The following is a 26,214-nucleotide window of genomic DNA, read 5'->3' on the forward strand; positions in this document are numbered from 1 at the left end:
AGCCACCGTACAAAGCCACCAATGGCCTGTCACACATTTCAGTAATTAATGAAACAGATGTTGTCCTTAAAACTCAATTCTTTGGATACTTGTGTGTTCAGGTAATGACAGATGTGTAAAAGAGGACACTAGGCAGCGTAAATTTAAGTCCAATTTATTCAATTGTATAACCCCTGCATGTATTTCAAGTTACAACAGTAGAGGACAGAGTGATGAACACAAGATACCTCGCATCTCTTCAATGCATTTTATAATGAAATAAAAAAACAAAAAGCATTTAAAACATAAAGAATGCAAGAGTGACATTTTGTTTTTTTTTGCAGTTTTACCCAATCATAAATGACCTTCACTCTAACGGAACCAAAAGAAAATCATGGTATGTTGAGGGAGGAAAAGACACTCACATTCAAAACAAGCTGGTTTGAGTCTTTTATAGCTACGTCCATAACGATGAAACGTGATGTCAAATATGGGTGAACGTTGGATTTTTGGAGAATTGGGAACACTGAGGCACCCGAGAAACTCAAAAAAGAGGAGTGACCACGTCAAAATAAAAAGACTGCAGGATTGTTTCTTGGAATAAAAACAGCAATAATGTGTATGAAGGATTGACGCTTCTGCAAGCCGGTGAAGAATATTTCCACTCCTTATTGTCCTTGTTGTAAAAAAAAAATACTGTTGTAACTCTCTCCAGCCACATAGAAACAAATTAAAAACACTTGAAAGCCACTCCAAGAGTCTTAACACCGCTTTGTTTCTTTCCATGTCGCCTCAGGGAAAATACTGCTTTGACTTAGTCTCAGCTTACGTCTTCAATTCTGCCGACTTCGACTTCTAGTTTGGCCGAAAAAAACGCTTTAGAGCGTGGGTGAGTCTACATCAGTGCAGCGAATTAAGAAGCCCAATTTGATTTCGCTTTGCACAGTAGAGATAGAAGGGGCAGCTCAGCCGGTATTACTAGTTTAAGTTAAGGTGTTACTTTTTTTATTTCCTCCAATTTAGAATTTTCAACTTTTTTTTTTTTTTACCCAAATCCTCACCGTTATCAAATTTTTAATCTTTTTTTTTTTTTTTCCTTAAACAGGTTTTGACAAATAACCCCCCACCCCCCCGTTAGCACTCCACCTGCCTCTACAGGCCAGAGTGCACACGCACACACACACACACACACACACACACACACACACACACACACAAAGACGCGTCAACACTAGATAACAAAAAAACAGCCCAATCATTCGACATTCAGAACTGCATCCATCATGACCTCCTTTGTGACCTCAGATGAACGACTGCAACACAAGATTGACAAACTCATCCCCTAAAAGCTTTCAGGAAGCAACAACAACTATTTCTGGGGTTTACGATCAAATGGTTCCTAACAAGGTGTTTGGAGATGAAAACGCATCACTGCAGCTTTTATTTTTATTTTCAGTACCTTGTTCTAAGATCTCTGCTGTCGCTTTGATGTAAAGTTTAAGATGCGTCTGAAGCAACAAAGAAAGCCGACAGCAGCTGATTCCACCGAGAAGTCGTCTGGCAGATTTCTTATTTTTAGTTGGTGACAAATGTAAGGAGATTTTCTTTTGTTAAATGAAAAAATACAAAACGATTATTTCAAATTCTTGGACAGGATCAGCTCTAAAAAAGGATTCTCTGTTTTTTTGGGTCACAAAGGAGATCATGACAGGACTGTCTGGGATGTAATCGGGGATATAAACCACCGACTAAAACAAACAAAAAGACGACAAGGGAGGACGTTGTTTTGAAGAAATGAGACTTAGAAGAACAAATGTAGAATCCAGAAGGAAGAGGGGTGGGGGGGGGGACAGAAAAGAAAAACACACATCCCTGACACTGTAAACGTTCAAACAACATGATACATAAGACATCATACGTCGTCGACAGAAACAAGACGAGTCTGCACATGAAAACAGAACATTGACCTTATTACGCGTACATGCAGCTGCTAACTTAACGGGACAGTTTGACTTATAATACTGTCTCTGTTTCCAAATCACCGGCTGTCACACAGTAAAGAGATTACCCTCCATACTCCTGTCATGTCTTACTTCCCGAAGATGATCCGTTCATCCCCAGAACGCAACGAGGGGAATCTGTCTTTATGGCCTTACAAAGTGGACGAGTCGTCTGGTCCACAAATGGTCAGTTTCTCTCAAAAGGCCAAGGAGTCCTAAAAGACCGTCGGGAAACTAAATATATTCATGTGCAGGAGGCGGGAATGTAAGCCTCTTAAACATGAATATTTAATTGGTTTCATAAATTACTTATTCCCTCAAACTAATTAACTGTGAAGACATTATGGGATAGAGTTGTAAGATTGGGTTTAGTTGGAGCTGCATGTAAACGTAATGATTGTTAAAACAAAAATCCTCTCACAGCTTTAAACAACTCTCAAACTCTTTCACTCTCAAACACACACACCTTGTTCAAACAGTCGCTTGTTTGTCTCTTTCACATACACGCACACAAACAAACACCTTGATGTGTCTCGCTCTCTCTCTCTCTCTCTCTCACACACACTCGTACATTCTCCTTTTTTGGTTTTGCTTCAATGTAAATCCTGAAAATTCTTTTTCATGTAAAGAAAAAAAGGAAATAAAATACCACATCCTCGTCCCGCCCGTGAAGCAAAGTATTTTCTTTTTGTTGTTGCTTGGTTTGTAATTGTAAACGACGAGTGTAAACAACGAATCATTTACAATTCTGTTTCCTCAAAATGATTCAGAACACCTCGTATAAAGATTGCCCGAGTGGAAAATGGAGCGAGTTGCTGAAAAAGGAAAGAAAAGAATCGTAGCACTTTCCATTATCCGTCACACAAACATGGAACAGGTTGGAGAAGATCTCGGTGCTTCAACTCTTTTCAGAAACTCTCTCCTGGTTTAGTCGACGCTCTCTCTCTGGCACTTAAATCCTGAAGCAGAACGCGTGTTGTGTGTAGTTTGGACTTGAGACAAAGCTTTTCTTTAAGTACCAGAGAGAAGGGAAAGATTCGAGATGCAAAGAGCGCACCTCCAGAAGTTTCCCAGTGCTGAAGCCTCACAGCCCCCCCCCCTTTAAACCACCTTAAGCGACGTCAAAAAAATACATCTTAAAAAGCAAAAATACTTTCTTTTTTATGTCTTCTTTTGTTTTTGTATCGTCACTGACGCTCTGTAAGGGGAGGACAAAATAAAGAAGTCACAGCTGCCTGTTCAAAGATGCTACAATTTTGCTTTTCAAAACACAGAGCCCACCCCTCACAAAACATAACCCTCACATCGGTTATATATATTTAAAAAGAAAGAAAAAAAAAAGCTGTGCTGGGGGGGAAAGGATAAAAAAGGGGGATAAATTGTATTGCTGCTGCTGCAGAAAGACTCCACCCTCTTTAACTGGAGTAACATTGAAAGTCAGTGTGGTTCTTTCTCTACCAGGCAGGTGTTGTCACCCTGGGATCCTTGAACACATCATGAAAGATGAAGCCTGAGGGGGGAGACATGCAACAGCAGCAATACAAATATGCTTAAGAGCTTGGCTTTCAACCACTGGGCCGTTCACAATGGCAACAAATACATTCACCAACTTCAACTTTGTAATGATGGGGATTCAAAAGAAATGTGTTTTTTTTTTGCTCCAGTAATGAATTGATTTGAATTTCCACAAAAGAACTGAATGCGAAGCAGTGTAAGAAGGAAAAAGAGACAGAAAATTAAATCTATTGTTTTGCACCAATGACAACAAAGAACATTAACTCTGTGGACGTGCTAAAACTGGATGGTGTATCACATCTCAGTAAAGGCAAATCAAAGCCATCAAAGCTGCTCTGAAGCCGTCTTGGTTGCATTATTCCCGCAGCGTGCAGGAGATGAAACTAGATTTTCATTTACCAGCATGAGCGGTCGATCATTTCTCCATTTTCACCAGCCCGATGTGATTTTTTTTTAATATGTTCAATAACCTCCAGACCGCAGCTGTGTGCAGGCTAACTCACCAGCAACAGCCATAGTGTAACAGCATGAGGCCGTCTGCAGGCTAACATCCATGAATCAGTATGAGGGGGAGCGGGAGAGGGGGGGGTGTGTGTCTTTAGCGATGTTCTCATATTAACTCTGCTCATGTTTTATTTATAGCGAAAGGGGAAAAACAGTCACGCAGTATTCAAATAAAGCTGCCCTTTTTTTATTGCAACGTTCACATTAAAAAAGAAACGTTCACATTCAGGATGGTTAAAGGATTACGAGCCGTGTTTCTGCACACCTCTCATCAGGAGAGATGAAAAGGTGTGCGTTGTCTTTATCCCTTGCATAATGGATGTTTAAATAAACTTGGGTTTATAATAAATTCATTTTATTTGTGCTCGTTCTCTGCTGCTTGTGGACGACAGCAGGTGATGAATGGATGAGTGCACATAGGAGTTATTAAGGCACTTAAGTGACGACAACAGTGTACGTGGACAGAATGATGGCTGGTGGAGGTGCACCATTGTAACGTTAAAAAATAGACCAACGTCTCTGCTGGCAAAGAAAAACTGTCTCCAAGGACGACCGCTTCAAAACAGCTTTGATACCGACTGAACTGCCGTCTCACCAAGATACGCTGAGCTCATTAGTAGGATGCACGGTCCTCTCTGAGTTTGGTGCAAAACAATAAAGTTACATTTTCTGAATTATTAACAACAAAGAATGAAGCAGCTCTCGCTGAGGATTAGCGTAAGGAAATGTTTGAAAATAAAAACAGCCTATGAATTAATTTGACAGGCTCTGAAAACGAGTGAGAAATGTGAAAGTGAAGAGTTGCCTGAAGCCTGTGTGCAAGCGCCGATGTCTGTGCAAAAGCCCGGTGTGTCCCAAAGTCCTAAAAGAAGACAGAACTTCAGATTAGGAAGACGGGTCTCATCTTTTTGTTTTTGCAAAAGTCGTCATCTACCAGAGTCTTGCCTTGTTTTAGGTGCTGTCCTGTTGGCGTCCTGGTTTCTCCTCCACCTCCTCCACGTCGCAGTCCGCTCCGGACGAGTGGAACTCGGCCACGTAGAGGCTCTTGTCGATGCTGCTGGGAATGGGCTTGATGTCGGTCACCAGCTGGTCCTCGATGGACTTCAGGTTGAAGCGGTCCTCTGATGTGATCAGGTTGATGGCCAAGCCCAGGTGACCAAACCTCCCTGAGAGTGACAGGACACGGTAAATAAAAATACACTGATAGCTTCTACCCATCGTATTTATAAAAAGTGATGCAGGATAGTCATCGTTTTTCAAAATAGCTGCTACCTTGTTCATCTTCTCTGTCTCTCATTATCTCGTTTCTACATATACATTGACTGTATAACATACGGACAAACAGTAGTCTCAATGACATCACCCACTGGTTTCTGAAAAGGCCTTGTGAAGCCCAACAAATCCAACCTCGCTCCTCTGCAGTGTGTCATCCCCCCCATCTTCTCCTCCCAACTGACTTCAGTAAAGTATAAAATAAGATTGTCTGCTTCTCTATTAGCTGGAGTCAGCATTTCCAATATGGTGTCTGCCATCATTAGGCTTCACAAGGCCTTTTCAGAAACCAGTGGGTGACGTCATTATAATCAAAACAGACACATTTAAACTGAATCCGTTTATTACTTTTTGGGTCCAACAACGTACCTGATCTTCCGATACGATGGAGGTAAGTCTCAGCATTCTTAGGGAAGTCGAAGTTGATGACTACATTGACAGCCTGGATGTCGATACCTCTGGTGAAGAGATCTGTAAGAAGACACGGAAACTTAAGATTATAATATCTGATACCGTTCTCTAATCTAGATGGACAGCTAGTTTTAAAGTAAAAAAAACAGAAACTCACCAGTGCAGACCAGATTTCTGCACAGCCCATTTCTGAAGTCATGAAACACGCGGTTTCTGTACTCCTGGGAACAAAATAAAGACACAAAATGTTTCAAAAAAGAGCTCTGGCTACTTCACACCACTCAAGATCCCGCGACCTCAAGGAGCGCCCAGAGATCCAGAGACATCTAATTTGTCCTTTAATTATTTTTGTTAAATATCTCTCAAACATTTAATATCAAGTAATTGTCATAAAATGTGGAGTTTAAGTTTATCTAACTCTAACTCTGATATCAGATGTTACAGGAAACAAACGGGAGGATTACGACCTTTGCTGGGTAGAGCCAACAAGTTGAGTGGCATGTGTCTTATTCAAATCAGCTACCAGGACATCACAGTCATAAGTATATATATCGAACAGGCTGGAATCCCATTTTAAATGTCGCAAAAATGTTCTCTCAGCTGTGCCTCCCTCACCTGCATCATCTTGGCGTGGATGTAGAAGCAGGAGTAGCCCAGCTGAGTGATCTTCTTGGCTAAGAGCTCCACCCTCTGAGTGGAGTTACAGAAGATGATAGACTGGTTGATCTGAAGCTGTGATGAAGAGAGAGAGAATGAAAAAAAAAACATGTTAAAAGAGACCATTACATCAACCTTGTGTCCTTTTTACTGCTTCAGATAAAAACTCTTAAGTGGCTGATTTGGTAAAGATTTACAGCAGAAAGAATTCAAACTTGAGATGCAGCCATGAAAACTTGCAAGCACGCACGTCTGTTTTTCTGATATTAACAAAATGCTACGGCTTCTGAACATTTCTAGAGTGTGTGACTGCAGGGAAGGCAGTTTAAAAGCATGGACAGTGTGAATGCAGAGTTGGTCGGTTACCCTGGAGAACAGCGTGTTGAGGCAGTGGACTTTCTGCCTCTCTGTGACGTAGGCGTAGTACTGAGTAATGCCCTTCAGAGTCAGCTCCTCCATCAGGTTTATCTCATAGGGTTTCTGAAGGTGCTTGGCCTGCAGAGAGGACACAGGGGTAAAGAGTTGAGAAAGTGTAGACAGAAAAGCAAAACGTTTTAAGAATGAATAAGAAAGTACAACGTTGTTTAACCAAAACCATCAAATCTGGAATATGAGTCGCGATGGTATAGAAGACACACTCACTAAGAGTGTTTTTGGTGATTTGGCTGATTTAAAAGAATAAAAGTGTACATCAAAGTCTGTTTGCATGACTGCTTCTAAAAGAACATCTATAGAATTTTTAATTTTTAGGGACTCCAAACAACGAGATCCTTCCCCCTGCTGAGTTGCTCCAGACGAAAAAAAAGAACAGCATTCATAACAACCGACACAAACACAGATCAGGGTGCAGCGCAAGAACAGCTTGGTCTGCAGTGCGAGCCAAGAGGTGCCAAGTGGCCGAGAGCCATCAGAGTTGGCTGAGCGATGCAGCAATTAGCCGGCGACTCACCATGAACTTCTGCACGCTGATGGGGAAGGTTGCAGAGTAGAGAAGGATCTGCCTGTTTTTGGCCAGGAAGCTGATGATATCCTCGATGAGCACCACAAAGTCCTGAGACAGCAGCTTGTCCGCCTGAGAGGAAACACACGGTTTCACATGAAGATTTTAACGATCATGGAAGGAGACGGACTTGTCAGAAAAACTGATCGAGAATTAGATCATTTAAATCGTTGTTGCAGATCTGAGTACATTTATTGTTTGAATTCATGATTACCTCATCCATCACCATCATCTGGACCCTGTCCACTTTTGCCACTCCTTTTTTTATCAAGTCCAGGATCCTACCAGGCGTGGCGATGACCACATGCACTGTGGAAAACAGGATACGGTTACAATTAAATAAAAAGGTTAGAAACATAAACATTCATATATCATTTTTTTCTTGCATTCAATTTGGTTTGTACCTCAACCTAACCTCTCCTTTAACAATACAGATTAATAGACTATTTGTTTGTATAATTTAAACACACACACTGACCTCTGTTTCTCAACGAGAATAGAAAATATAAATTCCTGACATTGTGTGTTTGTGAGATTCTTACCGATTTCATCCAGACGCATGATGTCATCTCGCAGGTTGGTACCCCCTGTGGTTGCCATGACTTTGACTCCTCCCAGGTGTTTGCTGATCTGGATGGAGATCTGGCTCACCTGCAGTGCCAGCTCACGGGTGGGAACCATGACGAGCGCTGTGGAATAAAGCGGAGCAATGTAACCACTGTTACAAAATGTATTGGATGGTGAAAGATGGTGGAACTAACAAGACGATTCAGTTTATAGAGTGGAAAAAAATTAGATGGGAACCTGTGAGGGGGAACAGGGGAGGTAGATTGGGAAGATAAAAAGGGTTCTAAAAGATTATTTTGAATATAATTCAAGCTCTTTCTAGACTCTCAAATCCCTTTTTCATAACACCTACTTTCCCTTTTTATCTCGACTGTGTCACTGATAATGACATTGCTTCATGTCTACATTACTGCGTCGGTAAAAAAAATACTGCATAATGTATTTTTTTGTCGAATGGGGGAATTTTCCTAGCCTTGAAAGCATAAAATAATGAAGTAAAATTTATGCACCGAGGAGGACTAGTACACAAATATGAAGCTGATGGTACAGCATGAAGGATAAGAGAGAGAACGCCTCCACGAAGAAGGAAACAGTCTGAAACTTCAGGTGGTGCCTCACCCTGTATGTGGTCCTTTTTCAGGTCTATTCTCTCCAGCAGTGGGATGAGATAGGCTCCACTTTTCCCCGTTCCGTTCTTAGCCCGAGCCAGAATGTCCCGTCCAGACAGGGCGATGGGAATACTCTCCTCCTGTGGGGACCAAAATAATATCATCAATAGTTTTACTTTGTCAATTTACTGTCCTTTTCAAACTACATCATATACACTATGATTTCAACATTTAACCACTTAAGTTTTAGTGTATGATAAAATGTTTGAGTCTTTATTTCATATGTTTGACTCTAAAAGGTTTGTGTAAGTCATGGTAGAAAGAATACACTTAAAACACTTGCCCTGAGTTATGAACAGTATCTACACATTTTAATGACTTTTAAGACCTTTGAAATACATCTAAAGATAAAAAAAATTAAACAAGAACCTCAGGAAAAGACTAAGACCCCTCCCTTTACTTTCCAGTTATCATTATGCATTATCACAGAAAAATCTTGACAACCAAGTCACTGCATCTTTTTTTTCTTTCCTATCAGAACCAGGAAACATCGCCACCCAGAAATGTGTAAAACACACGGCTCCTCTGCCTTCAACTGGACTGTCGGAGAAAAGGTGCTGAACGCAGTCTGATAGCCGGAGGGGTCTGGTAGAGCCAACAAATTCCTCCCTAGCTTAAATTTAAAATATATTTATTTTCCTTCTTACAACACCAGATAATTAAAGACACCTCTAGACCTTGAATGTCAAAAACAAAGCAAAAAGGCCTTGAAGATGATTTAAGGAGTGGTGAAGTCACTGGTATGAGCCAAAAAAAAAAAAAGAAAAAGAGGTTGTTTTTCTTTAAAAAACTCCAAAAGACAAACATTTGTGCAAACCATGAAAATGCAATGTCCTTGATTTGATTCAGCAGCTACGCTTCTACACGAGGCCAAACAGCCAAGGCTACAATATAACAGTAACTTTCTAAAAAACAAACAAGACAACCCACACACTGCAGAAATACTTTGCATCTTTCTTTTGTGTGTTAGCCTTTTTCTTTGTATGTACCCTAAATTTAACCAAATGCACACAAACCTGGATAGGGGAAGGTTTCTCCCAACCCATCTCAAAGATGCCCATCAGGAGTTCTCTTTTGAGACAGTAATCTTCAAATTCATTTCCCTTGGTGGACGTCACATCCTACAGGCGACATAAAGTGTTAGAACAACAGTCGAGAAGAAGTTTAATTCTCAAGTCAGATAATCTGCGTCACTTACTGAGGTTTTGACCCTGCAGTCTTTGGGTGGGAGCTTTAGGCTCTTTTTCCAGTCGTCTCCAAACTTGATGCCGCCTCCTCCTCCTCCTCCTCCGTCCTGAAGGGCAGCACCTGCTATCTGGGCTGATCCCAAAGCCTTTCCTTGAGTTGTGGATGCTGGCTGGACTGGAGCTGGTTTGGTCTGTCCTCTGAGCTGTCCGTTCTGCTTGTTCAGTCCCATGACGACCGGGCCAACGTTTTCTGTTCTGGCAGTTGCCATTTTTCCTCTTTTCTTTTTTTTCTCTTCAAAGTCTTAGATTTTTGCCTCTTAGGTTTTTCTTTTTAAAAATTCTCTTCAAAGTAAAAAAGTTTAATAAAGCATTAACAAACAATATTCTCTATTATTTTTAAGTCCAAAGCTTTTACGACAGAAGTCAATTGGTAGTATTTACATATACACATGTACGTGCAGTTCGGTCCCGTCACAGAGTGACTGACGTACAGGAACAACAACACCAAAAAAAAATGTTTTTACACAAGAGCTCTTCGAAATGAAGAGAAATTTGCATTTATATGCATGAATATACTTGTCCACAGTATAGAAAAATTATATGTGAACAAGTATCAAAGCGGTTAAGTCCTGAAATAGAACAACTAAGGCAATTGAACTTGGGGAAAGCTTCTTCAATATAATCTTATTTCAATGCTCAAACTTCTGTTCCTAAAGTGAACAATATTTCCTGTTTTCACTTTGAGTCCATAAGAGTTGCTCAATATCCCTGTCCTTGAAGAAATAGGGTGTCCAACTTTGTACAGGTATTTCCCCAAAATCATATAGTCTGTAATGCTCTCTGCTGATGTCCACTGCGTGGATATAGGTCAGTTCACACGAGAAAAAAAAACCTTGATCCTGAAATCCGTAATCATACAAGGGGTGTTATCTAGTCCAAAGCCAAAAGCTTTCCACCCCTTTTTAGTCCTCAGTGTGTGTTTCCTTTCTCTTCCAGGTGTTCGACCCTCTCTCCCCGTCACCACAGGTCTTCAGGTCGGGGTGTGAACTGTGTGAGTGTGGCCGTGAAAAACCCTCCGCTTCTGCTAAATCAGCCAAAAACTCAAAACTTGTCTCCTAAAGCAAACAAAAAAACAAACAAATAAAAAACAAAGAACAGCCAGAACGTTAAAGCATTAACCAAGAGCAGCGGAAAAATCACTCAGATTCTAAATTTTAAAAACATTTCCTGATTGTGTTTTCCTAGATGCAAAGAGTATTTATATTGACCTATATGAGCAATTACGAGTATTTTAATTTTTTTGGAGTATTTCTTAATCTGCTGTTCCAGATTTCTAATCAATTTAAAGACCAATTTTTTTTTCTAATTTAACTGCATTCTGTCAAAATCGCAAACAACAAAGAAAGTCATTACAATTGGGAAGTCTTACATTGCATTGCTTAATCGGTCCAATTAACTTGTGAATAAAAATCATATTGGTGAAAAATTAAAGATAAAGATAAACTTTATTGATCCCCCATGGAGGAAATTTTTGCATTTCAGCAACTGAAGAAAACAGGAGATGGGAATATTATTAAAAATAAAAATTGAAGTTAAAAATCAAACATATTTACATCAGTTAAATAAAAAATACAATTTTACTTTTTATAGATAAATTAAACTTGTTTTTAAATTGGTATTCAACATCAAAAAAGTCTGGGAAAACTGAAGGAAAGAAAGTTGACAGAAAGGTTAAACATTTTAGAATATATATTTTTTTGCTGCTGAATCCTTGATTACATTTTTTCTCCAGGTGAACCTGATTATTGAAGCACTAACAGGCAATATTAACCAAACATTATTCCACAGTCCAAACCTTAACTCTGGTAGTAATACATCTCATAATAATTAAATAATAAATATTTAATTAAAAGTTGAAACTAGGATTTCAGTTAATTCACTAAAACAAGCTTCAAACTGTCTGTTTTCGACATTAAAAATCAACATTTATCTTTTTTTCTTGGTTTACAAAACATTTAAGGTGATTAAATTTAAAATAAGCACTTCAGTTTTGTTATATTTCAGTCGTGTTGGTTTAATAAATCAATAACACGACTTTAGCCTGAAGCTGCGTTTGTATAGAAACGTCAGGCAAAATCACTGTTAGCTCGCAGCTAGCCGCTAAGCCGTTGAAATATTCGCTTTTCGTTTTTCTAACGGACTTTTATTAACGAAATAAGATCACAAACGTGTTTTTATTGACGACAATCGAGTTGAACGCGTTTTAAATTTAGGTCCTTTATAATTTCGTCGTAAACGCTACATGGCACAATTAGCAAGCTCGTTAGCATCAAGGCTAATTTAGCACAAATAACTCCACCAGCTAACGTGAGCTACATGCTAAGCTAACAGCTCACAACAAGTCCTCGATGTTTTTAACCGAAACTAAACGCGTCCACGCCACCGAAAACCTACCTTAGTTTCTTTGTTATTATACAAGGGATGCTCAGTATGCAGCGTTTTGTCTACTTTCTTTATAATTCGCTTCAATAACTGAATTTTACTTGAAATTAATCGCCTCTATTGTGTTTCTTATTCCTTTAAATCAACATGGTCGCCTTCTTCTTCGTCTCCTCTTCCTCGGCGTCTCGCTCATGTTTATTACATGTGTCGCTCACCGCGCTGCTGCCACCTGCTGTCACTCTTGGTTACTGTTTTTTAGTTCATTAATATTTCACAACTGATGGCAAGAAAATTCTTTAATTTTTTACAATGAAATAGAAACAATGTCATAGGTGACAATATTGTTGAAAGCGGCGGGTTGACTCTGATTGTCATCATATAAATCATATGTAAGATAGAAAGGAATAACTATAAAATGTTTAATTATATATATATATTATATATATATAATCCCCCATCTCCTCCTGCTGCTCTATCAGAGCATGATCCAGCCCATCTTATTGTACTGTTCCACCTGCTTCTTCAACATGTTATCTGTAAAAAAAAACAAGGCCAAACTCACACGCATCACAACCACAGCTGCCAGAATAATCGGTCTCCCCACACCCAACCTAACAGAACTCAATAACAGGGCCATCACACGCATTGCAACCTCAATAGAACAGGACATCACACACCCACTGAACACTCACCTCGCCCTACTTCCCTCAGGACGGAGGTATAGAGCACTGAGGTGCAGAAAGGCTCACCTCGGGAGGAGCCTGATCCCCGCGGTCCTGAACAAAAGGCCTCGCTGAACAGGCCAAAAATGGGAACTCTTGACTGTTGTCTAACTCTGTTTGTTTGTGTTATTCTCTGTTTTTTTCTGTATAAATGTTCTTTGGTGGGACTTGTCTGTTGGACAGTAACGGTGCTGTGAAAAAGAATTTCCCCTCGGGGACAATAAAGTCTAAAGTCTAAAGTCTAAAGTCATACAATGTTATGCTGATGATTCTCAATCAATCTGTGTTTCAGACTTCACAAGGAAGTGTCTCTTTATTTATATTGTTCACAACAGACACAATGGAATTGTTAATATTTTGTAAACAGGAAATGTAGATCTATACTGCCTGTAGAGGGGTTTGAACCTTTAGGGTCAAAGGTCATGGAAGATTGTCTTTCAAAAGAGACACTTTGATCATCATCCCTGCCCTCAGCCAGTTTTGTCTCCTAATGGGGAGCCTGTGAGTCTGGGATGTGAAATGTACAGGATTTATCTGTTATATCAAAACCTTGGTTTTTTATTAATGTTCGGGAAGGAAGTGTGAACTGTGCTAAGAGATGAGGTGACACAAGGAGGCCTTTCTGTTTTTATTTAATTCAGGCTTAAAATATAACAGTGATAAATAGTTATATTAAGAAAAGATCATATTTAATGTACAGTATTACAAGATACTTTAACGTCAACATTTACATACTGCTGGTAAACAGAAGGTAAAAGCCTAGTTATCAATGTATTGTAAACAAATGACAAACTGGCAAAGCCAAGTTATAGATTAATACTAAATAAAACAATAATAATACAGTGCATCAGCTTATATACCTATAAAAGTAAACCTTTGCGCTTGGTCAGTTTGTTGACGTATGCAAAGCTTTTCTCCATGTATGTCAAATACAGCATCACTTTGAATTTAAGGCACCACAGCTCCCACCACTGACATACTGTGCATCAGTTAAGATTTGACTGCATGGGCTGGTTATGGTCTGTATTCCATCAATGTACATTTCACTGGGGTTTGTGTTGTATTTATAGGTAGAAAAATACTGAAATCTTTCCTTTTGTGAGTCATGTTAGAGCTGGTTATGGTGAAGTTTTTTCAATGATTGCTGCTGAAGGTGAATGCTGTGCGTTATAGTTTTCAAGTGCAGCCTCCCTAAGCGTCCCCCGGTTTTACAGTCTTTGCTGAATCCTCATAATTCCCTCTGACTTTTTTTCTTCCTTTTCCTTAATTTATTGCATCTCTCCCTTTGCATCATAGAACATCTCTTTCTCATCCATCCTATGACTGCCTCACCCTGAATGATTTGTACTCATGGAAGTCTCTTGCAGATTAGTCCGTCTGTGAAGGGAAGGCGTTGGATTTTCTTGCTGAAAAATCGTCCTCATTTGCTCTAAACAGATCGCTGAAGCGGCCTCCGTCTCCTTGGAGAGCTGTGTAAGGCTGAGGAAGCCGTGAGGTAGGTCCTCCACCACCGTGAGACTCACAGGCTGGCCCATGTCCCGCAGCTTCTTGGCAAACATCACAGAGTCATCCAGCAAGGCATCCAGGGCAGAGGCCTGGGAGGAGACATGGAGGAATTAGGAGACAAGGACTGAAAAAACTGAAAATGAGCTGGAAAACCTTCTGGATTTGTGGGTACATAGATACTGTCGCTGATATTTTGGAATTTAAAAACCTGATGACAAAATACAAGTCAGTCATACTTTTGAACATAAACACATTACATCCAAAGACAATCTTGATTAGTCATTTTTGTTTTGTTTTTAATTGTGACTCAGATGTACTGAGCAGCACTGAGTCATTTTGCAGCTAAAATTACAACTTGTCAGTGACCTCTGGTGATCAAACTATGTTTAGAAAACACTGTTCCAAATGGTCAAAAAAAAAAGTAATTCTGTGTTGCAATTCTTTGCAATTTATTGGCCAACATATGCAGATGAGCTAATAAATAAAATGATCCAATATCAACCTGGCATTTTTATCAGCCTAGCTCTAGAAGAGTTCCAAAATGTTGAAATTGAAGCTACCTAAACCAAAACTCTCAAATTTACATGCTGAAAATAAATTAATTCAAGATGTTACATTTTCCTGGAGGTTTTGAGAATTGTTTGTTTGTTAGAAGAAACTATATCCACCCTCAGCATCCCTCAGTTCATCTCCCCTCTCTCACCACTATGTGAACAGGCGGCAGCCCTCTGAGCAGGTTGTTTGGAGCGAGCAGAGGTGATACAAACGGGTTCTTGATGACGGGGCAGGACGTAGGGTGAACGAAAGCCAGGCATTCTGATCGCAGCGGCTGAAAGCCCTCTGGATACTCTACGTGATCTGCACAGTTTTGTTTGGAGCTGTGAGCAGACGTCCCATTCGTTTCGTTGTTTTGGAGCCTCCTCTGTGATGACGACAGAGAACGCGTTCCACCTGAAGTCCGCCCAGGGTCCAGGAAAGACTGGATCCAGTTGGAGGCTCCCTGGGTGAGGTCGCTGAGCAGCACGGCGGTTTCTCTACCCAGAGCGCTCAGACTGCTGCTAACCACTGCAGGCTGCACCGTCTGACAGTCTGTACCTAGAAGAAAGATAACAGGACATACATTAGGCGAGGGCTGGTGAATTAAAAACTCTGGTGATGAAAAATGAAGTGAAGTGCAAAAAAGTGCAAAAAAAATGCAGTTCCTTGAGTGTCCACTTGGGGCTGGCTGCAAAAGCCCTGGAAGTCCCATTAGCACCCATGTTAAAAGCCAGTCTTGACAGCAGAACATCCCGTTTCAAAAAATGGTTATGACCTGTATAGCTCATTTCTTTTTTGGTACACAATAAACTGGGTGGAGAATTTTGTATAACTCATCTGTCAGAGTTATGCACAGTTAGGGTTGTGGCTGAGTTGACTGACAGAATGAAGCGCCACTTCATTGTGTGTTACCAAGATGACTGAAAGTTAGAGATAACATTTCCAATATGTCGACTGTTTTAAACTATCTATGATGTTACGGCAGTACGTTTTACTAGTTCTGTTTGTTGTAGGTTGGGGATGTTTTTCCAAGTCACAAGAGCAAATAATAATTTACTGCCTGAATAGGTATAGATAGCGAAACATTGGTGGCTAAAACGCAAACTTGGAAGAGGATATAATACAAAACTTAAACTCAGGAGCCGCTGAAAACATCTTCTACTTTAGTGTCTTTTAGGGGAGCTACTTAATAAATCCTTGTTATTGGTTTCTGCTGCTGTACACAGTTGACGTGGCAACAGGCTGCTATCAATACTCACATTGTTGCAATCACATTGAAGAGTTTAACGTCCTGTGCTCAAGGACTTTCTATTTTCTCCTTGAATATCATTGAACAACATTCTTCATTTAAAACAGCTTTAAAACCAGACAGAGCAAGAACATGCTTCACACACGCTTTCGATTGTTTACCGTATGTGGCGATGATTAATATCTCGATTAACAGCTAAACCTGAAGCAAACAAGGTATTACCAAAATGATGATGATTCAATTTTAAAGCAGCTTTAATGTTTTTTAATTTTTATTGTTGACTGTTTTTTTCCCCTCCCACAGCTCATACATAAATCCCCCTCTTGGATTCTGTTGTCATATGAAGTGGCGCCGGAGTGTTCTCTTGTGTTAAATGAGGCCTGAAAAACAAAATCTAACTTCATAAACACACACAAACTGTGCACCAGCATACCTGCATAGGCATTGATGCACTTCGCAAGAACACCTAGAGGCAGCAGCGTATCGATGAGCGTGAGCAGGCGGGAGGGCGAGGCATCTGTGGTGAGCAAGGTGGCGGGGTAGGCGGCCATAATGCCGTCGGGAACTCGGATGCCGCAGGACATTGCCTTCATGGACAAAGTGATGCAGAGGTTTCCTCCAGCGCTGTCACCTGCCAGACACACACGCTCTGCCGTTGAGCCTGAGAAACAAGGACAGATTTATGTTTAATCAGGGTACATTGAAAGGCTTTATTTTCTGCACGGCCAGCTGGGAAACACAGGAAGATGTTAACTATTTGTTATGGTTAATTTCATTTATAGACTACATGATATCCAAAAACACAATCTACATATAAATAATACAACTTTAATCCTATCTTTACAACACATGTACATTTCACTTTTCCTGAACATGCTTAGGGTCAATTGACACTTTCCACGTGCCTCTCCGCCTGAACAACGAGTACCATCACAGTCTCTGGTACAACGTGTACAAGTGTTATCTAAATGGAACACGAAGCGTTTGCATACATCACATGTACAGATTCTCCTCTGATGACTCACAAATACAGCCATCTGTTTACTTGTGTGACTATATTGGCACATAATGCACATCAGCATTTTGCTTAAGAACATTTTGCCATAGAATCACACATCATATTATAATTAGAAATTCTCATTTGCTTGAATACAAACTAAATTCCCTCTTAAATTTTAGGAATTGGGTCAATCAGAAGCATTATAACAAATAATTTTAGAGGACTCCTGATACTTACAAACAACATACTGTAGGTAAAATGTCAATACTGGTGAAACACTGTCACCAACATACAGTAACATAAAACCACAACTGTTTTTGGTTAGGTTTAAATTCTTGTAATTCCCTTCTTGTGCTGTCCGAGTGTAGTTTCATGCACCTACCCAGCAGATGACAGTTTTTCAGAGCCCAGCAGTAGGCGTAGAAACATTCCTCCAGAGCTCTGGGGAAAGGTGCTTCAGGTGACAGAGAATAATCCACAGAGAGGATAGGAACGTTCAGCTCCTTCGACCACGTCCGGAGATAGTTCTGTATCAAAAAGAGGTGGAACAGGTAAATATCTGTGATGCTTTTCCAGACCATGAACATCTTTGTAGGTCTGAAAACTCTGTTGAATAATATCATTTCCATTATCATGAAAGAATTAAGAGTATTAGTGGTTGTATTAATCATAGGAGAAATAAAAACTCCACTACAGATAAGTAGTAACTCCAGCATGCACCAGCCCTCTGTACGTTACCTCGTGGGATTTGGAGGTCTGGGCCACAAAGCCACCTCCATGGATGTGTAGGATAAGCCAAGGGGAGAGCGGTTGCTTCTGCACCCAGGGGAGTTGGGACGCAGTGATGGGAGGAGGGTCACTACGAGACAAAGCCAGCAGCTCTTCACTGTCCTATAAAGTAAGATATTAGGAAATGAATAATTAAGACCAATTAAGACCAGGGGAAGTTCTATAAAAGAAAATGATTTTCTTACACCTATGGACATATTTTCAGTATATACTTCTTGTTTATGATAGATTTCAACATAAAAAATATATTTTCAATCCTTTCTTTTTGTATTGAAGATGAACAAATGACTGAAATGAATGAAACCTTTATCGACCCTATGGGGAATCTGCCTCGCACTGAGAGCATAAACGACCATACAGGACAGCACATTATTAAAGCATCACATGATTACATGTAAGGGATTTCAAACAGCAAGTTCAATAAAGTGCAGATTCCAAGTTCATTCTGCATGATCAGAGCTTGTTGAGCAGCTGAATGCTCTGTGATTCACAGGAAGTTATGACTCTTTTAGTCGTCATCCTGGGCATTCTGTATCTGCCACCTGAGGCCAAGAGTACACACTCAGACCAAAGAGGGTGCAGTGGGTCTGCTGTTATCTTAAGCGCTAAGTACAGAGTGTACCGGTCTGTCAGGTAAGAAATACTGCACATGTTTCCCCAGTTATCTTGCAACCTAGTTTAACAACTTGTCAAGTTTGTTCTTATTTTTTTAGACAATGCTCGACCACCACCACTGAATACAAAAGGTCAGTATACTTTCAATCAATTTCTCAATTTATTTCATTATTTATTTGATACCTTTAACATGTGCAATTATATGTACCATTGATATGAAGACAAAAACAGTCATTAGTTGCCATTGCTTTGAGTTTTTTGAGTGTATTTATCTTTACAGTGTTTTTACGGTTGAACTGAATTTAATTTTCCATTTAACCGACAAGGTATTACTTGGCTGGGATCATCCTCAATTTATTTGTATAATCTTACTATTATATCCCTGAGATAACTGATCAGCTGATTGAACAGTTTCACACTTGATATTGAAGCCTTACCTGTCCTTCTCGAATCTCATAGGAGATGAGACGCATGTGGACTGGCCCGGGGCCCCAGTGGGCTAATGGAGGTGACACAGTGGCTGTAAGGCTGGGGTCTGAGGCCAGCGGGAGGCTCAGAGATACAGGAGGCACAGTCATGGTGAAGTTCACCTGCACTGGGATGGATGCTATTCTGCTAAAGCCCTGTAAAGAGAGAGAAGCAGGGTATTGAGCCGCTTAAACGTTAAAACAACACTTCAGTTAACCTTAGAGCCACTTAAAGAATAATTGACGCTGCCTACTGTTAAAAGGTTGGACTCTGTGATGTTCCAGAAAGACTTCCAGAACTGCATGTCCAGGTTTTGTGTAATGCGTTCAAACTCTGCCCCTCGAAGCTCTGGATCAATGACGTATTTCCCTGATGTGAGAAGTGAAAGAGCTGCTATACCTGGAAAAGGAGGAATGATTTAAAACATGAACACACCTGAGAAGTACACAACAGGCACCTCCTTCAAAACCCTGCCATCATAAAGACAAAATATAAGACTTACCCAAACCAGACTGCTGTTTACCATACGTCTCTCCATATGACACCATGCTTATGACAATTGTCTGTAAGAATGGACGCAGAGCCGGCGCGTACTGTGAAATAGAGAAAAACAAAACAATTGACAGTTCATAAAAGAAGGTAAAACTTACAATAAAGTTGCATGTAACATTTCCAAACAAAACAAATTGGTTACTATGTTTGAACTCATTTTGGGACTGGATGGAGGTTGCTCAACAAGCTTCCAAGACAATCAATAGTCTGGTTTCTCATAAGTTACTGGATCAAACTTCAGAAAACAAACTCCTACGATCTAAAAATAGCTGACCTGGAAGCCGAGGCAGCGGCCATAGAAACAGGCTTTGTGCATGGAGCTGTACTCCTGCACAAACCTTTTGCTCAGGTCCCCGTCCTGGAAGGAGTTCAGCTGTCCATAAGCGTTATCGTTGATCAGACGCTGGGCGAGGTGGAGCAGGGCGCGCAGCTGGCAAAGAGCATTGCAGTACGCTTCCATCTCAGAGGCATTGTGGTCCGCCCTGAAGAAGGCATTGTTGTAGTTTGAGGCGATGTAACGGCCTTTGTGAATGATGTGCATAAGGCAAGACTGCAAGACCTGAGGAAAAGAGAAAGAGGAACATTTTTGGAGTAAACACGGCAACTATAAGGTCGCACTCACACTAGGCCCAGTTGGCCTGTACCCTGATTTAGCACGATTGTCCCCCCCTTGGTCTGCACTCACACTGCTTCAGGACTAACCGGCCCTCAGCATGGTTACCTCTTGTACATAATGTCGTAATACAACACATGCATGGCTTTACGTTATCGTAAAGCGTGCTTAGTTTACAAGACAGGCGGACTCGAGGGAAAAAGGAAAAGAAAAAGGGAAGCGCCGTCAATCTGCATCAGCACATTAGAGAACAACACAAAGAACATGACAGCTACTTTACTGACTTTGTGATTTATTTTCAGTTATTTTAAATCAGATACAGCGATAACACTCTGGGATTTCTCCATAATGAAGGCTGTCCAAGTTGTGCACCTGTGCTTGTGCTCATGCATGAACTGTACAGTGCCGAAGCACACCTCTTCCAAGTGGTCAAGGGCCAAGGAGGTGTACCGTGCTTGAGCATGGATCGGAGCACTCACACTAGTCAAACAAACTGGACTTTAGGGGGGAAGCTTGCTTAGGCACGGTATGGATTGCTAAGTGTGAGTGCTCCCTAAAAGACCAAAGAATAATAATAATAATAAGATGGCTGACCTTCTCCAACATGAAACATATTTCAACCTATACAATTACACCAGTTTTCTTTTTTTTTAAAGATTTATTTTTGGGCTTTTTGGGCCTTTATTGTAGAGATAGGATAGTGGATAGAGTCGGAAATCAGGGAAATAAGTCATTTAAGGATACCTTTCCGATAGAAAAGGACAGCTGTCATTAAAAGTAACACATGAACACCAAGATTCCTTCAAGTGTTTGTGTCTCGGCATCCCCCCCCCCCCCCCCAACACTGTAAACCTAGGGGAAACACTGTACACAGTGAAGTTATTTTTGTCCAACAGTTCAATTCTAACCACTTTCTTATAATGAATAACTATTTTCTTTTTTTTTCTGTTAAAAAGGGGATTTTATGTCTTTATAACTACAATCTAAAGTGTAACTGTAAAATCAGCAGTGAGTGAAACGACACCTCCAGGCAGTTGAATCATTCTTACCTTGACAAGTGTGCGGTAGCCATTCCCAGGCGTTTGTTCGTCAAAGTCATAATGGTGGTAGACGGCTGTGAAGCCGGCGACCACAGGCTCCAGGACTCGACCATGCTCCTGAATTTGCTTCATACATGTGACCAGGCGCGTAGCAACAGCGCCGTACGGCAAATCAGAAGGCCCACCCAGAATAGAAATATTGTCTACACATACTGTCTCCAGGGCAGCGAACACAAGCTTGTAATCCATATCTGAGTCTGGGAGAGAACAGGAGAGAGGAGCAGAGTGTTCTTTAACTTCCTTTATATCTCGACACTGCAGACATGTGATGAGCACTAAAAATGTTCAAGAACAGAAACCATCTCATGGTAAACAAGAATCCCCTAATGACATCATCTCCTGCTTTGATTGATAATCCTCTTGTTATCTGTTTGGTCAAGGGTTGAAGTCTAAGTACAGTCTGATGGTAAAATGTTAAAACCAGGCCTCTTAGATGAGCTGACTGCAACACATGAAATACTAGACATGAATAGATAAAAACAATACTCCAGACAATAAGTCCAGATGAAGAGAAAGAACTAGATCTGTTCTTCTTTTTTAATCAATACAAACACACAAACAAAAAGGATTGCATGTCTTTCTCAAACATATCTCTTCCTAGATTGCTGAAATATTGAAAATCTGTTCGGCAAGAGTCTTCTCTCTTTTTCACTGACAGACTGAAAATGTACATTTTGTTAATATTTTTGTATTCAGCAGAGACATTGTGCAATGTGTGTGTAATATAAAAATAAAATATTTGTACTTAAAAGGGAAAAAGCTCTCCTCTGAGTCACAGTAGCTGTAAGCACACATACACAGCCTGGAAGAGAAAGTGAAGCCAGGACATGACGTTAGCTGTTAGCTAATGTTTATAAACACTGGCGGCTTTCGTGCAGTATTGGCACATGTCCGACTGTGTTTTTCTATTTCTGCTCCGTCGTCCGAGTCAGCAACGAGACTCGTATATATATCCATGCTACGCAGCGGCATTGTGATCTGCATATTACAACACTCAATATCAAAATCAAACGTATTAACCTGTGATATGTTTTGTAATTGTAAGCCCCTCCCTCCGGTAATCTGAAGTAAAACCTCAAACATCAACACAGAGGACATAACTTCAGATAAATCAATACTTGCTGAAGCTCTAACTGACCACAGATAAACCTCAGTCCCAGGAAACCCTATCAGAAAGGATTATTCTTTGTGGTTTTAATTCCTTGTAGGGCTCTGTAACTATATTTCAACAGTATAAACAAGATCAACCAGATTAATCTCTTCTGCTCGGATTGTTTTTTTTACATTAACGTAATGCAATAATCTCTGTATTTTATTTGAGTTATTTCACTTTGAAATTATTATTTTTTGTCTTTAATGCATTTTAAATAATATTTGTAGTCCTAATACACGTCATGATATTGTTACAAATGAAGACCTGATTGGGTTGAATTGAACATGGTTATCCACCAGAGGTACACGGTTGTAAAATGTCATATGTCCGACAATATCTTGGACACAATATTTGAGCATCGAGGTTTATGTCATGTCATATCATATAGATGATTATCTGACACAAAACACCTTTCTAACTATATGTCTGGTCTTATTCCAGGTTTTTACACTCATCGTCAAATCTCCTGAAAAGATGCAAAGCAACAACATGCTAATATACTCTCTTCAATCCATACTTCCCTGACTGTCTTTGAGAGATAGTGACTAAGCCTGTTGCTGCCTAAAAAAAAAGATGTAAATGATATAACAGTTCCCGATGTCACAGTAAAGATTCCTTTTTCGTATCTGCCGGGCAAAGTTGTTATTTTTAATTGCTAATGTTAGCCAATCAGCTGTAAAAGTGCAACAGTGTGGCTCTCAGATGTAATTTTGTCCATGTAATTTTGGACAACAATGGAGGCCTTTAATACAGAGGAACAAGCTAAACCAGGCACACACAGTTCTTGTTAGTAGGATCAAAGAGTGACTGTTTGTTGGTCATAAGAATATGTTGGAAGTTACCATTTGGAAATTCATGACATAAAAAAGTCATAGATAAAGTCGTGGCTTTTAGTGCCAAAAAGGTGCAATCATAATAAAAATATTTAAAACCAACCTGATTTGTTAACTCTGCTTTCACATATATGTACAAACATTTCCTTTCTGACAGTGATCCTCCACTGTAGATGTTTCTGAGGTGTTTCCTATTTCTTCCCTTTTAAAGACCTAATTGGGGGAAGTTTGTTTTCTTTTACGATGGATCTTAAGTTAAATGGGTGCCAAGTACAGGCCCGCCCGGAGAAATGGCCGGGCTCCTGAAAGGCCCAGTGAATGGGCCCTCGCAGGATTTGATTAAAATCAGCATATGCAAATTCGATCAGTAGGCCTACTGTTAGCACCCTCTGCCTGGCTCCCATCAGCCGTTGGATAAGACTAAAATAAGTTTGTTAACAAATTCACCCTCCTTTTCTTCTTCTCTCTTTTTTTTGGCATCCTAACTCCGTGCAGGTCATTGAATGGCTATACTGATTGTGACATAACTGGCACAACAGTTAAGTTCACTTGGCCCGCTTTCGTCAGTGACATTACAAAAAACAGGCTCACATCATTTTAAGGAAGGGGGGGGGGGGGTTGTTACATTTAGAAAAAGGCTCACATCATTTTAAGGAAGGGGGGGGGGGGGTGTTACATTTAGAAACAGGCTCACATCATTTTAAGGAAGGGGGGGTTGTTACATTTAGAAACAGGCCCACATCATTTTAAGGAAGGGGGGGGGGGTTGTTACATTTAGAAACAGGCTACATTTTACTGAAGCAAGGTCCTAACATGTGTTTTATTGCTTTGAGGGGTAATGGTAACTATTTAGATATAAAATACAATTTGGTGAGTGTTGCTTAAAATTAGGATGGACCATGTTTTTGTTTTGCTAACCTCCATGGACCCTCCCTGTAAATGATTGTGCCCCAGGGAGCTTTCCCCCTTTAATCCCCCCCTTATGGGCGACCTTAGATATGCGCTGTCATGCCCTCTGAGGCAGACTGCAATTTCATAAACACTCACTTGAATTAACTGTAACTATTGATAACAGTGTTGCCCACATTATGAAGCTCTTGGGAGTTAATGATGTCAACTATCAAGCTCCAAGTTTAATCTGTAAATAGTACAATGCCATACCTAATAAACAACAATTGATTATTATGGGCGGCAGGGGTCAGTGCCCCTGTAACACTGAGCTTGTAGTGACAGTATAGATTAACAACATAGTGTTTTTAATAAAAAGAAAGTGTGGGAGCTGTGACACAACAATAAAACAACAATTTAAGATTTTAAAAACACAGGCACTGATCAATGGTCTCACGCTGTCTGTTCCTCAAGATAGAACGGAAAGCTCCGAGTGGAATAAGTTCAGGGAGTTTTAATTCAGTCTGTAGAGTATTCCATGCCGAGAAGGGCAGCAAAGCTGAAAGCTATTTTTCCTAATTCAGTCCTTACCCGAGGAACAGATAGAACAAGTGTAGCACAAGATCGCAAGGCATAGCGACTGCTTGTTCTCCGCAATAAAGCACACAAATATAAAGGAATCAAGCATAAAATAGCCTTATAAATTAGGGTCACCTCAATAAGTTATCGACCTCTAAAATATGTCCATATTCTGTATATTATCTGTAAACTAGTATAGCATGCTCACTGCACCTTAATCTGTATATTATAATCTGAAGAATATACTTATACTGATAGCATTTATTTATATTTATAGCATCCCATTAATCCAGCCATATATACCCAATAATTCACTTTTTTTAGTCTACATCTGTAGATTTTGTAATTACTTGTACATAGCACAGATTCTTGCACTTTCTGCTTATTTGCACTTCTGGTGAGATGCCAAACCTCATTTCGTTACTCTATACTTGTATATGTGTAATGACAATAAAGTTGAATCTCATCTCATCTCATGTGTGTATCTGCGTGCACTCAAAGAAGGCAAGTTCGATTTCAAACACAATTCACAATGGTGGGTGAGACGACTACAGCCAGTGGCAAATCTCAGTGCCGAATGAGAAACAGTGTCCAAGGACTTGAGACATTTGGATGACGCAGATAAATACCAGCAGGCGTATAGAAGAAAGACCCACTGATGCCAAACATGAAAAGGTTTCCACTGACCAAAAGAAGCTTGATCATCTTTGTCCATTTGTTGGACAACAATGAATGTTTGTCCTCTGACAAAACAACATTTTTAGTTCATCAGCACTTTGTGTCTCAATCTTAATACCACTGTTTACCAAAATTAAACCCCTGGGTTTCCCCTCTGCTGACCTTTAACCTATCACAGTTGATAAATGACGTCATCAGACTCTCCTGTGTCACACTACAGCACTGATATCACTTTCCAGCACAGACATCGGCTTCTCTTTTCTTCTTCGGTGTTTACAGCATTTCAGAGTATTGTCACTGCAAGCTGTTTATCTATCGTTAGCTCGTCTGCATACATTTAAATAAACTTAATTTCCTACCGGCTACCTAGCAACCGTTTTCAACCGCTGACAACTTCACACCGCAAAGTTTCACGGTCGATGACATCGTTTCTTTCGGTTTGACTCGTGTGTAAAAACCGGTAAAAACACGCTGAAACACGGTGACACCGGTTTAAAATCAATGCTAACACAGCGCACACCAAAACCGTGACGAAACACGACACATAAGTTAACATGTAATGTGACTTTGTAGTGAGTAAACACAGCTTCACTCACCGACCCGCATCCTCTTCCTTGATGTTTCAGTGCGCGCGCACGCAGAATTCTGGGTAAACGTCATGTGAGCTGAGCTCGAGGCGCGGCGCGTGCCCGTTGGCTTAAATCAACAGGTAGGAGATAATACAATGGTA

At 40.3% G+C, this 26,214-nt stretch overlaps 2 protein-coding genes across 4 annotated transcripts; both read right to left on the reverse strand.

Moving 5' to 3' along the window:
- Positions 1-138: 138 nt before the first annotated feature.
- Positions 139-12,379, reverse strand: LOC132991589 (probable ATP-dependent RNA helicase ddx6). 2 transcript variants are annotated; one of them, XM_061060386.1, is made up of 13 exons: positions 12,215-12,379; positions 9,772-10,875; positions 9,590-9,694; positions 8,524-8,653; positions 7,881-8,027; positions 7,553-7,647; positions 7,288-7,410; positions 6,705-6,833; positions 6,297-6,413; positions 5,839-5,902; positions 5,640-5,741; positions 4,944-5,164; positions 139-4,860 (listed from the first exon to the last, which is right to left on the reverse strand). In XM_061060386.1, exons 2-12 carry the CDS (start codon positions 10,027-10,029, stop codon positions 4,950-4,952), a joined length of 1,485 nt encoding a protein of 494 aa, XP_060916369.1. In that variant the 5' UTR covers positions 10,030-10,875; positions 12,215-12,379; the 3' UTR covers positions 139-4,860; positions 4,944-4,949. The 2 variants fall into 2 exon arrangements, with proteins under 2 accessions (XP_060916369.1, XP_060916371.1); XM_061060388.1 differs by having other exon boundaries at positions 9,772-10,872; positions 12,211-12,379.
- Positions 12,380-13,543: 1,164 nt separating this feature from the next.
- On the reverse strand, positions 13,544-26,137 carry lipea (lipase, hormone-sensitive a). 2 transcript variants are annotated; one of them, XM_061060073.1, is made up of 11 exons: positions 26,081-26,137; positions 21,303-21,550; positions 19,915-20,199; positions 19,591-19,681; positions 19,342-19,487; positions 19,058-19,243; positions 17,955-18,107; positions 17,599-17,743; positions 16,650-16,877; positions 15,134-15,525; positions 13,544-14,519 (listed from the first exon to the last, which is right to left on the reverse strand). In XM_061060073.1, the coding sequence occupies exons 1-11, from the start codon at positions 26,088-26,090 to the stop codon at positions 14,253-14,255; spliced, it is 2,151 nt and encodes a 716-aa protein (XP_060916056.1). In that variant the 5' UTR covers positions 26,091-26,137; the 3' UTR covers positions 13,544-14,252. The 2 variants fall into 2 exon arrangements, with proteins under 2 accessions (XP_060916056.1, XP_060916055.1); XM_061060072.1 differs by lacking the exon at positions 26,081-26,137 and adding an exon at positions 23,443-23,662.
- Between the last annotated feature and the right edge of the window lie 77 nt (positions 26,138-26,214).

Source organism: Labrus mixtus, chromosome 16 (genome assembly GCF_963584025.1).
Source record: "Labrus mixtus chromosome 16, fLabMix1.1, whole genome shotgun sequence".
Classification (NCBI taxonomy): Eukaryota; Metazoa; Chordata; class Actinopteri; order Labriformes; family Labridae; genus Labrus; species Labrus mixtus.

What these genes read in the sequence shown, in the direction of transcription:
- LOC132991589 (XM_061060386.1), bottom strand. Translation starts at nt 10,029, where the DNA reads ATGGCAACTGCCAGAACAGAAAACGTTGGCCCGGTCGTCATGGGACTG. An exon ending in TCAGCGTGCAGAAGTTCATG is followed by an intron (nt 6,834 to 7,287) that starts GTGAGTCGCCGG and finishes TCCTCTCTGCAG; the next exon opens with GCCAAGCACCTTCAGAAACC. An exon ending in TCCACGCCAAGATGATGCAG is followed by an intron (nt 5,903 to 6,296) that starts GTGAGGGAGGCA and finishes TTTTGTTCCCAG; the next exon opens with GAGTACAGAAACCGCGTGTT.
- lipea (XM_061060072.1), bottom strand. Translation starts at nt 23,482, where the DNA reads ATGTTTGTACATATATGTGAAAGCAGAGTTAACAAATCAG. An exon ending in AAGCAGAGTTAACAAATCAG is followed by an intron (nt 21,551 to 23,442) that starts GTTGGTTTTAAA and finishes GTTCTCTCCCAG; the next exon opens with ACTCAGATATGGATTACAAG. An exon ending in GCCGCTGCCTCGGCTTCCAG is followed by an intron (nt 19,682 to 19,914) that starts GTCAGCTATTTT and finishes TCTATTTCACAG; the next exon opens with TACGCGCCGGCTCTGCGTCC.